General features: G+C 38.8%; 1 protein-coding gene across 1 annotated transcript; it reads left to right on the top strand.

Annotated features, from left to right (window-relative positions):
• Nucleotides 1-1291: 1291 nt before the first annotated feature.
• LOC100260616 (26S proteasome non-ATPase regulatory subunit 1 homolog A) lies at nt 1292-15196 on the top strand. Its single transcript, XM_059738377.1, has 13 exons — nt 1292-1826; nt 3176-3245; nt 9389-9494; nt 9763-9871; nt 9943-10111; nt 11132-11607; nt 11729-11864; nt 11960-12208; nt 12300-12520; nt 12608-12866; nt 13001-13233; nt 13476-13995; nt 14509-15196. Exons 1-13 carry the CDS (start codon nt 1684-1686, stop codon nt 14830-14832), a joined length of 3015 nt encoding a protein of 1004 aa, XP_059594360.1. The 5' UTR covers nt 1292-1683; the 3' UTR covers nt 14833-15196.
• Nucleotides 15197-15262: the final 66 nt, after the last annotated feature.

The following is a 15262-nucleotide window of genomic DNA, read 5'->3' as shown; positions in this document are numbered from 1 at the left end:
AATTTTATTTGTAAATAATTAAGAAAAAAATATTAAATTACATTATATCGCATACTTTTTCATTATTTTAGAAAGATATATGTATTTTTTTGGTTTATTATACTTTACCCCCCTAACCTATAACATGTTTTACACATTGCCTCATCTAGTTTAAAATCGAGTAATATATCCTTAATACTTTATAATTGCATACAATATACATTTTTTGAGTGACGTCACTTTAATTAGACATAGTAGCATGTGTTCTCCAAATAACCTATTTAAGTGGAGGGTAAAAGGGTCATTTCATTTAAAACCCTCAAAACCCTTACCTAGCCTTCCTTCTTCTTTCGTTCATTTCTCCACTCAATCTTCGATGTCCGTCTTCCCTCCACCACCGTTGGTGCCACCATGGATCCCTTTAACGACCACCCATTGTACCACTACCTTGTCACTATGGACTCCACCCTCCTTAAATCCTACATTGTCACTCCCCTTATCAAACCCTAACCCTAATGTCTCTCTCCCAAACGGGTCATTTCAATGATCAGTTGCCCACAAAACCTCCACCTCAGCCTCTAAATTTTCAATCATGCTGACAAATTCCACCCCAATTTTGCCCACAATTACAAAGCCTACTTCGCCACAATAAGGTTGTCAACTATTTTATTTGTAATCCATGCGCTTGGTCTAGGTTGTTTTGGGGTTTTTATCCTCCATATGTAGCAAAGTTGGTTGTCTGGTTCGACTAACCCCGGTGGGATGTTCCTAAATTTAGGCGCTTGTTGTATACTTCCTTTATACTTTGATACTGTTTTGATATCTCTTGTTTATAATATTTTCTTGTTTTAATAAAAAAAAATACATATATTTTTAGAGATATTTTAGGAATTTGTTTAACAAATCCTAAAAAATAAACTTTATAGATAAAATAAGTTTATAGTGATTCTAACCAATCAAATTTGAAACTATATTTGTACTAAGAGGATGTTTGTTTTTTTAGCTTTTTTGTTGAAAACAATTTATTTTTAGACTTTGTGTTGTTTGTTTTTTTAATGACTTATTATAAATTTTTTGCTAAAAATAAAATAAAATTCTAAATAAAAAAAAGTAACATATTAATTTTTATTTACTTTTTAATACTTAATAAAAATAAAATATTATAAAAATAAATATTCTATTACTTAATGCATTAAAATTCTATTTACAGTTAAGTAATAAAAACCAAACACAACCTAAATATTAAGGATGTAAGAGAAATAAATTCTATAATACTTTTCATTTTAATAACGATTATTATTATGCTTGGAACAACACCAAAGCAAAAAATGGGAAGTTTGGTAAAAGGAATTGAAGAGTGAAGACCGAAGAATACCGTTTCTTGAGGAAAAAGAAAGTATCTGAACAACTCCCCAGTCCCCCACACACCATCCACCGCCACAATTCCCTTTCGATAGTGCCGACGAATCCCTCGTATCTTTCATCTTAGAAAGAAGTTCATTGTGAGCAAAAACGCGTGGAAGCCATTGGGAGTGAGCCACAAGACAACAACACCTTTGCTAGCTGATGATGCTTATTACACTTTGCCATCAATTCGACCCCTGTCTCTGGTTATATTCTCCACATCTCTAAATTTTCTTCGTAAGCGCCAACCCTAGCCAAGACTCCCGGAGACTTGGAACCCTAGACTTCGGTGTTGCAGCTATGGCGACGAAGGTGAGCTCCGCCGGTGGCCTTTTAGCGATGCTGAACGAGAGCCATCCCATGCTCAAGTTTCACGCACTCTCCAATCTCAACGCTTTCGTTGACTATTTCTGGCCTGAGATCTCCACCAGCGTACCCATCATGTACTCCCTCTCTCACTCTCTCCCCATCTATTTGTTCCTTCGAATTAGGGTTTGAATCAACAATTTCTTACTGATTAAGAAATTCACGTTTTTCCCCCTTTTTATGTGTTTTGTTTCTCATAATTGATTCAGGTATGCAGTATAATCTCATTTGCTGTAATTTTCTACTAATGAAATTTGTTTGGTTTCTTATCCTTCTCCGTAATTTTCTCGATGAACGTTTTCTCTCTTTCCATTCTATAATTTGATTCAACCAGTATTTAAGGAAAGTGTATTTCATAGTATTAACTTTCAGATTTATGTTGTCCTGATTTTGGTCGTGGAAGGAAAAAATTTGTAAATATTGTAAATTTACAACTCTATGATGTTGTAGTTACAGATATGGTTTATTCTTGTTGTTCTTGTTTATTGATTTATATGGTTGTTTGGTTTTGTGTTTTGGTCTTCCTGATGCCATCTTCTTCATGTACGATACACTACAAACGCCTCTAATTACATTAAGAAAGAGAAAAGAGCATGACAAACTTATTAAAGCTATGTTTGGTTCCCGAAAGTACCGAGGAAAGAAAAAAATGCTAAAAAGAATGATTTTCTCATGTTTGGTTTCACCATCTAAAATATAAAGGAAAATGAAATATAATTAAAATTAGTTAGAAATGCATTTTAAAATTATTAATCTTTATTGGAAGAGGAATTATAAGTAAAATGAGTTTGAAGTAGCATCTAAAAATAATTTATTAATTTTAAATCTATTTTTTATTTTCTTTCACTTTTTATTTTTATCATCTACTTTTCCTCTTTATTTTATTTCCTGTGCATTCTCTCTCAGATTTTTTAGGACCAAACATAGCTTAAAGGGCTCATCAAGTTCTGCTGTTTGGTGGCAATTTTTACTACAATGTATGTATTTTATGTGACAGCTTCTATGCTTGGTTCCTACAAAGCTTGCTCCAACCATCAGTATCAATGCTTAACACAGGATGGGCTGACAAAAAACATCAACTAGTAGGATTCAAATATAGAGATATTATACCAAGTTTGAAGTATCCTAATCCCTATTGGGTTTTAGTGCTAGATGGTTTGGTTGAGTTTTTTTACATTTTTGGCATTTTAGATTCACCAAAATCATAATTTCTTTGTTCTTGAGTGTATATTTCACATATTCATTGTTCTAATCTTTCTTCTCTCCGTTGTTATAAATTCAAACTGTTCCTTCAAAAATTCTCATTCGAAATTGGTGTTGTTGAACTCCTAGTGCTTTTTATATATAAAAATTAAAATTTGTATACATTTGACATGTGAATTGTTTAGCCTTTTGGAAATGATAGTTGTGTTATATTTTTATCCAGAGAAAGTTTATATGAAGATGAAGAGTTTGATCAAAGACAAAGGCAACTTGCTGCATTGCTAGTTTCAAAGGTCAGAACCACCTTATTCTCTCCTTAATCAATGCTTCTCACTAAATCTGTCATATTGCTTTCAACAGGATGACTTTTTTCTTGTAAAAATTTGTTATCCCAATTGAGGCCTTTAAGATCCCTCTTTGTTGTCAAGAAAGGAAAAAGAGTAGAACATTCGGAATCATTCATCTATTCTTAGTGTCATGGGTAATTTTTTTTCGTGTCTTGGGCATAGACACAGGAGTCCTAAAAATTACCATGCTTTTGTCTTGGTTTTTGACACAAATGAAGGTTTGCTCTTTAACAAGGACTATCACACCAGACTGGATTTTGACACCATTTCCATGGTCTTGTGCACTGCTGTTTGAACTGGGTATAATATGAATTCCATCAACAATAAAGATGCAAATATTCCTTAATCAATGACTGTGAAAGCTTCTGACAGTTCCTATGGTAATTAGAATATCCACCTGCATATACATGAATCAATCAGCTGCACCATCTTCCATGGCATGCTCATTGTGGCTAGATGTTGCTGTCAAAACGTCCATGAAGCCATAATATCTTTTGTGCCTTGTTTCTGGAACCTGTCACCATCCGACATGCTGTATTGACTGCATAACTGAGGAAACTAGCTTCGAAAGCCATTGATCCATCTGCTATGGTTGAGGGGCAGGGAATCAGGGAGATTATGTCGCCGACAAAAATTCAGTTGTATTTTAAATTTTAAGAAGTTTGATTGTGCACTCAGAGAATATTAATGCACTTGTTAAGAGAGAGAGAGAAGAAAACCTTGATTCTCATTCATTGTGTCTACTTACAATTGAGAAAATATATATATATACAAGGCTAGGAGTCCTAACTACCATACATGTGACCTATATTAAAAAGGAAAGATTTTACACTATAAATTCATTATATTCAACACTCCCCCTCAAGCTGGAGCATATATGTCATATGCACCAAACTTGTTACAAATATATTTAATCCTAGGACCTCTGAGAGATTTAGTGAAGATGTCTGCTAGTTGATCATTTGAATTAACAAAACTTGTAGCAACACATTCTAATGCGATCTTCTCTCTAATGAAGTGACAGTCAACTTCAATATGTTTGGTCCTTTCATGAAAGACTGGATTGGATGCAATATGTAATGCGGCCTGGTTATCACAGATGAGTTTCATCTGTTCATCCTTTCCAAATCTCAACTCTCGAAGAAGATGTCTCAACGATATGAGTTCACATGTTGTCAAAGCCATAGCTCGATACTCAGCTTCAGCACTAGATTTGACCACTACATCTTGTTTCTTACTCTTCCAAGATATTAGATTACCTCCAATAAAAACATAGTACTCTGAAGTGGAACGTCTATTTGTGGGTGAGCCAGACCAATCTGCATCTGTGTAACCAACAACCTGAGTATGATCTCTGTTCTCGTACAACACACCTTGGCGTGGTGTACTTTTGATATATCGAAGAATGCGGATTACAACATCCCAATGGCTATCACATGGTGACTGTAGGAATTGACTAACAACACTCATAGGAAAAGAAATGTCTGGACGAGTAATGGTGAGATAGTTCAATTTACCTACGAGCCGTCGATATCTTCCAGGGTCTCCTAAAGGCTCCCCTTGTCCTGGTACAAGTTTGACATTTGGATCCATAGGTGTGTTTATCGATTTACAGTCTAACATACCAGTTTCTTCCAGGATGTCTAAAGCATACTTCCTTTGGGAAAGGACCACACTGGAACTGGATTGAGCTATCTCAATTCCCAATAAATACTTGGGTTTCCCCAAGTCTTTGGTCTGAAAGTGGGTAAAAAGATGTTGCTTTAGTTTCTGAATACCATCCTGATCACTGCCTGTAATGACGATGTCGTCCACATAAACAACCAGATAAATACACTGCCCCAAGGAGTTATGATGATAGAAAACTGAATGGTCTGCTGTACTGCGAAGCATGCCAAACTCTTGAACAACAAAACTAAAACGGCCAAACCATGCTCGAGGAGATTATTTCAAGCCATATAGAGAATGGCGTAACCTGCACACTAAACCAAACTCCCCCTGAGCAACAAAACCAGGAGGTTGCTCCATATAAACTTCCTCAGCAAGATCACCATGAAGGAAGACATTTTTAATATCCAACTGATAAAGAGGCCAAGAACACATAGCAGCCATGGAGAGAAGCAAGCGAACAGAAGCAATCTTGGCAACAGGGGAGAATTTGTCACCATAATCAGAACCATAAACTTGAGTATAACCTTTAGCAACTAAGCGGGCCTTAAGGTGATCAACCTGACCATCAGGACCAACCTTAACTGTATAGACCCAACGACAGCCAACTGTAGATTTACCAGAGGGTAAAACAACAAGATCCCAAGTGCCATTAGAGTGTAGAGCATCCATTTCATCCACCATTGCCTGTCGCCAGCCTGGATGGGAAAGAACTTCATGGGTGCTCTTTGGAAGAGAAACAGAGGATATAGCAGAAACAAAAGCAGAATAGGGTGAAGATAATCGATGATAACTCAAAAAATTGTAAATAAGATGAGGATTACGAGTAGAGCGAATACCTTTCCGAATAGCAATGGGTAAATCATCAGGAGAAGGCAAAGCCGGGGCAGGAGAAGCCGAAGGGATAGGAAGTGAGTCAGCAGGTGCCTCAGCAAAAGGGAGAGGAGCAGCGACACGAGGGCGATGATGATAAACCTGAAGTGGTCGAGGAGGCACAACATAAGATGGGGAGACAATGGGAAGGGGCAAGACTTCAGAAACAGGAAGACTCAGAAGCGGTGGAAAAGAATGGTGAGTCTTCAAAGAAAGTGATATCAGCGGAGATAAAGTATCGATGAGTCTCAAGGGAATAACAACGATAACCCTTCTGAAGTCTGGAATATCCCAAGAAGAGGCACTTCATGGCTTTGGTGGAAAGCTTGTCCTGTCCAGGAGTGAGAATATGAACAAAACAAGTACAACCAAAGACACGAGGAGGAAGGAAATAAAGTGGTTGGTCAGGGAAGAGAAGGAAATGAGGAATCTGATCATGTAAAACAGAGGAGGGCATACGATTAATTAAATAACAAGCGGTAAGAACAACGTCCCCCCAAAAACGAAAAGGAACATTACTATGGAGGAGGATAGTACGAGCTGTCTCAACAAGATGTCGATTCTTGCGTTCAGCTACCCCATTTTGTTGAGGAGTATGAGCACAAGAAGACTGATGAAGAATCCCATTATGAGACATAAATGAAGTAAATGGAGCTGAAAAATATTCCCTGGCATTATCACTGCGTAACACACGAATAGAAATATTGATCTGGGTCTGGATTTCAGCATAAAATTTCTGAAAAATAGAGAATAACTCAGCTCGATTTTTCATTAAAAATAACCAAGTACATCGAGAATAGTCATCAATGAAAGTGACAAAATACTGAAATCTTAAAGTAGACGCAGTCCGACAAGGACCCCAAACATCAGTGTGGACAAGTTCAAAAGGAGACTTTACCCGATTATTCAAACGCTTTGGGAACGAGACACGAGTATGTTTCCCAAGCTGACATGACTCACACGAAAGCGACGACAAAGTGGAAAAACGAGGGACCATATTCTGGAACTTGGAGAGACTAGGATGACCCAAACGACTGTGAATGAGGAGAGGAGCATCAGTGGAAATGCAAATTGTAGGAGATGAATCCGAGGTGAGGTGATAAAGGCCTTGAGACTCACGTCCTATGCCAATCGTCTTCCCCGTACTCCGGTCCTACAAGGTCACAAATTTATCAGAAAAGGTAATAGAGCAATTAAGAGTACGAATGATTTTGCTGATGGAAATAAGATTAAAAGGACATTCAGGAGTATAAAGGACAGAAGTGAGAGGTAGAGAAGGCAGAGGAAGGGCCAAACCAATACCTTTAGCTACAGTTTGAGAACCATTAGCTAAGGTAACAGTAGGTAAATCAGAGGTAGTAGTAATAGAGGAGAAAAGATCCTTATTACCAGATAGGTGATTAGAAGCTCTAGAATCTAGAATCCAGGGTCCAAGAGAAGATGTGTGGGTAAGGCAAACAGAAGCATTACCAGGCTGGGCAACAGAGGCAACAGAAGCCTGAGATGCCTGAGATGCGGAGGAGCTCGGAGGCTGAGGCAGCTGAGAATCAGAGGACTGGGTCACATGGGCAGTGCGAGGAGGCCGTTCATGTAACTGATAGCAATGATCGCGAGTGTGGTCAAGTTTATTGCAATAGGTGCAATGAGGACGTTGGCCTCTACCTCGGTTACCACTGCGTCCTCCTCGAGAGGTAGTGTGAGAAACTAACACAGAAGAATCTGAAATGCTATCAGATGGCAAAGTCTGAGTGGACGAGATACGAAGGAAGCAAGCAAACACATCATCCAAGGACAGGACTGATGAACTACCAAGAATTTGATCGCGAACAGGCTCAAGATCCGGACGGAGGCCAATAAGAGTAAGGACCATGAAGAACTTATCAAGTTGTGTTTGTTGAGCCCCAACATCAGGAGTAAGAGGCATCACAGTCAAGAATTCCTCCTTAAGAGAGGCAATATGGCCAATATAAGTAGATAGATCCAAGTCCTGTTGGCTGATATGGATAATAGCAGAAGCCACCTTATAAAGACGCTGAATATCATTCGTGTATAATCCTTTGGCCTGAGTCCAAAATTTAAAACAAGTTTTGTAGGCCTGAAGATGAAGAAGGATCTTGGGATCAATGGATTGCCATAATACACTACATAACTGGGCATCTATCTTTCTCCACTGTACGCGCTCAACCTCAGGGATATCTGCCTCCTGTGTAACTAAGTGATCCTCATATCCTTGTCCCATAAACCAAAGTTCAACAGAGGCAGACCAAAAAAGATAATTTTCACTGCCAACCAATTTCTCCGAAGTAATCATAGAAGATCCAGATATGACAAAGGAAAAAATGGAAGTTTTAGTAGCCATATCCACTTATCTAGAGAATGAAGTATATTTGGATCGAAGAGAGCCCTAATACGGCTTCAGATGCGGCTAAAGAAGGAAAAACCGAAGAATCGCCCGTGTGAGAGACCAAATGGAAAAGAAAAACAACCGTGACACCACTGGAAAGGTAGAAGAACACTTCCCAAGGCACGTGCAGGGATTGGGGTTGAGAAAAAATAACCGGAGGACGCCGGAAAAACTGTTTGGAGGGCCGACGGAGGCAAAAGAACCCCAAAAGAGGCACGTGCAGGGCTCAGATGGCAGAAACAGGTATGAAGGGTGGCTAGTCGGCGTCAGGCGAGGTTGGAGGAGGAAGCGCGTCGCCGGAAAGTGGCTCACGCGCCCTCACGCGCCGGCCGGAAAAACGCGTGTGGCTGGCGCGTGGGTGGTTTTCTGGCTCCGGTGCTTTGGGAAAAAATGGAGATCTCCTCCAGGCGCTCCTTGCGGTGTGGGAAAAAGACGTCGCCGGAAATGTTGCCGGCGGTGAATGTTTTCTGACGAAGATTCGACGGACCGGAAAGCGTTTTCTGACGATGATTCGACCGACCGGAAAGCTTTGGGGTCTGGGGAAGGTGACCGGAATGAAACACGGTCACAGGAAGGTTTCCCGGAATTGATGACACGGGGAAACTGGAAAGAATTAGGTTTTCTCCCTTGGCTCTGATACCATGTTAAGAGAGAGAGAGAAGAAAACCTTGATTCTCATTCATTGTGTCTACTTACAATTGAGAATATATATATATATATACAAGGCTAGGAGTCCTAACTACCATACATGTGACCTATATTAAAAAGGAAAGATTGTACACTATAAATTCATTATATTCAACAACACTGTTGTTATTTTGTTTGCTGATAATAGTAGCACCATAGCCTGGATTACTATTGAAATGTGTCAGAGTTACTATGCTATTTTGATTGAGTTGAAGAAATTCCTTGAGGTTTATATGATCCTTACAAATATCTAAATCCACTTATTTATAATTTAAAAGCTCGAATTTGCATCCATAACTGAACTATTGAGTTTGTATCCATAAGTAGACTATTGCATCCATCAGATAGTGAATACTACTCAGTGCAATGAAACTACGATATTGAATTGGGCACTCTTGCTATGTTACTTTATGTGCCTAAATCTCTCTTAACCTTGGTTACACCTTTTTGCCCGCAGGTTTTCTATTACCTAGGCGAGCTCAATGACTCATTGTCGTACGCACTTGGAGCTGGTCCCTTATTTGATGTTTCAGAGGATTCTGATTATGTACACACTCTTCTTGGTAAGAATGATTGGCATGTTGCACTGATTTCATCATGGAGTCATCATAATTGCATGTGGTTTAACTCCAATTACCAATGAAATGGATGTAAATGGGAGTTTAAGAAGGCTTAATTTGATAAACCAACTTTATTGAATAGTTGATTATGGCCTGGATATCTTTTGAAGCTTTGATTTGTTAAGAAGTAGGATTAATGATGGAAAAATCTAGATAAATGTAAGGCTGTGGCTTACTGACATTACGTTTTGGACTGTGTTTCTCCTCTTAGCTAAAGCTATAGATGAATATGCCAGTCTTAAGTCTAAGGCAGCAGAATCAAATAATGAAGCGCTGGTGGATCCTCGGTTGGAGGCAATTGTGGAGAGAATGTTGGATAAGTATGTAGACCTCTACTTATTCCCTTCTATATTATGTATTCTCTTATTTGTCTTACCGTTGCTTTTTTTAGGTGTATTGTGGATGGAAGATACCAACAAGCTATGGGAATGGCAGTTGAATGCAGAAGATTGGATAAACTTGAGGAAGCAATCACTAGGAGTGATAATGTTCATGGAACTCTGTCATATTGCATTAACATCTCTCATTCCTTTGTTAATCGTAGAGAATATCGCCATGAGGTAAGGGGATAATCTTGTCTATTCACTGAAGATTTATAATCGACGCTCAAACCGTTGCTGTCAAACCATGTGTTCTTAATGCTTTATGTTTTCCATCAGATCCTAGCTGTCATGATAATATATGTTTTCTTGCTATGGTTGGTTCATTTTGTTTATTGTGAATAATGGCTCTTTCAAGAAAATTACTTCATTAGGCATGTTGGTTGATCTCCTCTCAAAACCATCCACCTTACATCCCGGATATTTAGCTGATGCTATCATGTTGGTTTCTCGATTCTAAGACCACTTGGCAGTTGGTAGTTGGCTTGTGATGCGAGAATGGTGATGTCAAGGCAATAATTCCCATGTCACTTTGTAAATGAGATGATTGGCTGAGTGAAGAAAGTGAATCAGTAATTTACCTTTAATTAGTAAATGTGTTGGAAACTAAATCAACAGAATATTGTTATAATAGTAATCATTATTATCATTCAAGACTAATAAAATAGTCTAGATGCACACTGTTTTCCTTGGTTGGTTTATGCTTCAGTTTCTATCATTTTTTTTTCTATCGACTGTTTTCTAGGTATGGATATTTGATCTTCTGCCCTCTCCAGCATTTCTTCCGGATGCTTCAGCTTCTATGTTCCCTTTCATTTATTAGTTATGCTTCTATCAAGAGATGTGCAATTTTCCACTCTCACTAGCATTTTATTCCTAGTTTTTTTTTTCTCAATATATTGGTCATGAAAGCAAGGAAAGTCCTTAGATACAAAGAAAAAAGGGAACCAAAGAAAAGATAGGCCTGCAAAGATAAAAGAAAGGAAACTCTTTTAAGTATTTAAGTGCAAGGATAGGGACCAAGATGTTTATAAGCCTAACACATGGGTTTTTTTACTTGTAGGTTTTAGTAGTTGTTTCACTTGTTTGCTTATGATGATTGCTTGATTGAAAAAATAGAAGTCTGTTCCAACTTGATCTTTTATATCAAGATATTTTTGCAACATCTGTAGAATGATCCTTCTAAAATTGTTTCCACAGGTTCTTCGTCGTCTTGTTAAAGTGTATCAAAAGCTTCCATCTCCTGATTATTTGAGTATTTGCCAGTGTCTGATGTTCTTGGATGAACCTGAAGGTGTTGCAAGCATATTAGAAAAGCTCCTTCGTTCTGAAAATAAAGATGATGCTCTGCTGGCATTTCAAATAGCCTTTGATCTTGTAGAGAATGAGCACCAAGCTTTTCTCTTGAATGTGAGAGATCGCCTTTCGAATCCCAGGTCTCAACCTTCTGAATCAGTGCAGCCAGGAAACAATGATACTGATTCTACTCAAAATGGAAATCCTGGTGCCTCAGAGGATGTTGAGATGGCAGATGGATCTCATGCTTCTAATGGGAGTCTGCATGAAATGGATCCTATTGAAGCATCATATGCTGAGAGACTGACAAAAATCAAGGGAGTTTTGTCTGGAGAGACATTGATACAATTGACTCTACAGTTTTTATATAGTCATAACAAGTGAGATGGCTCATTTTTTTCTATCTTTGGAATTTCCATGTTAAATTTTGTAAATGCTTTTTTCGCTCTCTTTTAATTAAGTTATGATAAGACTCTCACGCCAGTTGAAATTTGAACTTAGATCGGATCTTCTAATTCTAAAGACAATAAAGCAATCTGTTGAGATGAGAAATAGTGTCTGCCACAGTGCAACAATTTATGCTAATGCAATTATGCATGCTGGGACAACAGTGGATACATTTCTCAGGGAGAATCTGGTGGGATTTGTTGAACTTCTAACCCTCCTTTTGTCTTTTATTCCATGATGCTCCTTTCACTTTATTGTTCATGCTTATTGTCTTGTGTTTTACAGGACTGGCTGAGCAGAGCCACAAATTGGGCTAAGTTCAGTGCAACAGCTGGGCTAGGTGTGATTCATAGAGGCCACCTGCAACAGGGAAGGTCACTGATGGCACCTTACTTGCCTCAGAGTGGGGCTGGTGGTGGTGGCAGTCCATACTCAGAAGGTGGAGCCCTCTATGCTCTTGGTCTGATTCATGCCAACCATGGAGAGGGAATCAAGCAATTCCTTCGTGATAGCTTGCGCAGTAGCAATGTTGAGGTGTTTACTTTTATAATACAGTTCTAGCCTTTTTAGAGCAATCTACAAGTCAATACTGAATCCAAATTGGTCAAATATTTTGTTGGTGCAGGTTATACAGCATGGTGCATGCTTGGGTCTTGGTTTAGCTGCTCTTGGGACTGCTGATGAAGATGTCTATGACGATATAAAAAATGTGCTCTATACTGACAGTGCTGTTGCTGGTGAAGCAGCTGGCATCAGTATGGGTTTACTAATGGTTGGTACTGCAAGTGAGAAGGCAAGTGAGATGCTTACTTATGCACATGAGACACAGCATGAGAAGATTATTAGGTAAAATTTTCTACAGTTTGGGTGTTTTACTGGGGCTTTGCTTTATTTATTTTGTCCTCTTGTTTATATGGCTACTCTGTGTTACAGGGGTTTAGCATTGGGAATAGCCCTTACGGTGTATGGAAGAGAAGAAGAAGCTGACACATTAATTGAGCAGATGACTAGGGATCAGGATCCTATACTACGTTATGGTGGTATGTATGCATTGGCCTTGGCCTACCAAGGAACAGCAAACAACAAGGCCATTCGCCAGCTGTTGCACTTTGCTGTATCAGATGTGAGTGATGATGTCAGAAGAACTGCTGTTCTAGCACTTGGGTTTGTCCTATACTCCGAACCAGAGCAGGTTAGGATCTAAATGTGTTCCCAAATTTTCTTTTTGCTTCCTAGTCTTCTCTATTGAAATTGTCATTTGGATATTCTGTCAATTTTTTCTTTGTATGATGAATTGCATGATCCCATGGTGCTGCTGAATTGTAGACTCCTCGAATTGTCTCCTTGTTATCTGAGTCCTACAACCCACATGTTCGATATGGTGCTGCTCTTGCAGTAGGAATTTCCTGTGCTGGTACTGGCTTGAGCGAGGCAATATCTTTGCTAGAGCCTCTGACATCAGATGTTGTTGATTTTGTTCGTCAAGGTGCCCTTATTGCAATGGCTATGGTTATGGTCCAGATCAGTGAAAGTAGTGATTCCCGTGTTGGAACTTTCAGGTATTGCACCCATTTTTTTCGACATTTTATGTTCTTTTTAGCTGCTGCTTGTTATTTTATTATTTTATGTTTATTTCTTGTGATGCTCATATCAGATTCAGGTTGCACTATTATTTACAATTTTTTATTTATAAAAAAATCCTTTTTAGCTCATTGTCACCTTTTTCCCCCTTTTTTTTTCTTCTCCTGATTATTATTATTATTATTATTATTATTATTATTATTGTTTTTCTTAATTGCAGGCGACAATTGGAAAAAATAATTCTTGACAAGCATGAAGACACCATGAGCAAGATGGGAGCAATTTTGGCCTCGGGAATCCTGGATGCTGGTGGAAGGAATGTGACCATAAGGTTGCTTTCTAAGACAAAACATGATAAAGTGACTGCGGTTGTTGGTCTTGCTGTTTTCAGCCAGTTCTGGTATTGGTATCCCCTTATCTATTTTGTTAGCCTGTCCTTCTCACCCACTGCTTTTATTGGACTGAATTATGACCTGAAAGTCCCAAGGTTTGAGTTCTTATCTCATGCAAAACCTTCACTGTTTGAGTACCCTCGACCAACCACCGTGCCCACTGCTACATCTACTGTGAAGCTCCCCACTGCAGTTTTATCAACATCAGCAAAGGCCAAAGCTAGGGCTAAAAAAGAAGCTGAACAGAAAGGTAATGCTGAAAAGTCAGCTGGGGCAGAGTCTTCATCTACCAGTCAAAGTTCTGGAAGAGGAAAATCCTCTGCTGAGAAGGATGGAGACTCTATGCAGGTAAATATCACATACCATCTGTTTTGACTGTATCAATGCATGCACTACATCCTTCTCTTACATGGGAACTTTGGGTGTGTTCCCTTTTTTTTTCCTTTTCCCAGTTGGAATTGACATAATTTAATTGTTAAATAACCCATGAGTTACAGCTATAAAAAAAAATTGCAAAATTCTTTCATTATTAATCCTTGATTTTCTGATTTCTGTGGTTCAATTGTTCCATTTTGTCCTGAAATAAAATATAAAAAAATTGAAAAAATAAAAGGAAAAACACATCAAAATCTATTGCTGTGCTTTAATTTGGTTTTGGCACTCTACTGTTATCTAGGAAATGGTGATGATGAGTTTCATTTGGACCCAAGAATTAAAAAATCCACTTAAATTTTGAATCTGTTTTTGTTCTATAAGCTGTTCTGGTCAGTATTGGTTGCTTGTTATGACCATGAGCTACAGCATTATATTTTTGTTTGTGCCTTGTAATTATTATATGTTTTTTGGAATATTTATTGGCAGGTTGATAGTCCTTCAGAGAAGAAGGCGGAGCCTGAGGCATCTTTTGAAATTTTGACCAACCCAGCGAGGGTGGTTCCTGCTCAGGAGAAGTTCATTAAATTTCTGGAAGAAAGCAGATATGTCCCAGTGAAGTTAGCTCCATCAGGGTTTGTTCTCCTGAAAGACTTGCGTCCTACTGAACCTGAGGTGCTGTCTCTCACAGACACGCCCTCATCTACAGCATCACCGGCGAGTGGATCAGCAACTGGACAGCAGGCTGCAGCATCAGCCATGGCAGTAGATGAGGAGCCCCAGCCACCTCAGCCTTTTGAATACACATCATGATTAGATGCTGATCAAATTTCTGAGTGGATGGAGAGTGATTCTCATGGCATTTAATGGGAGAAGCTGTGGTTATCTGTGAAACAAGTTGTTGCAAGTGAAGCCTTAATTCTTGGAAGATGGGTTTCTTTGATGCTGGCAGTGTTGTTTCTCCTGAGTTGTTGAAACTGCTAAAACCGTTTTCTCTTTCTAATTTATATGTACATTGAAAGTGCGGAAGGGTAGGGAAGCTGCAATCGCTTCTTCTTTAGTAGCTTGGGTACACGAGTATCCACCCCTACCCCTGCTGCTTCATTCGCCTGTAACTGAGGAATTGTTTTGACCACAATTTGGTCAATGAACAGAGCCAGGTTATTATTTTCTTCAAGAGGTTTCTGTTCACGTACTTGTGTAAGAGGAAACATTTGCATTCAGTTAGGACTTATGACTTGCT

The sequence above is a fragment of the Vitis vinifera genome, chromosome 7, assembly GCF_030704535.1.
Source record: "Vitis vinifera cultivar Pinot Noir 40024 chromosome 7, ASM3070453v1".
In the NCBI taxonomy this organism is placed as follows: Eukaryota; Viridiplantae; Streptophyta; class Magnoliopsida; order Vitales; family Vitaceae; genus Vitis; species Vitis vinifera.
This window is presented reverse-complemented; position numbering and strand designations above follow the sequence as displayed.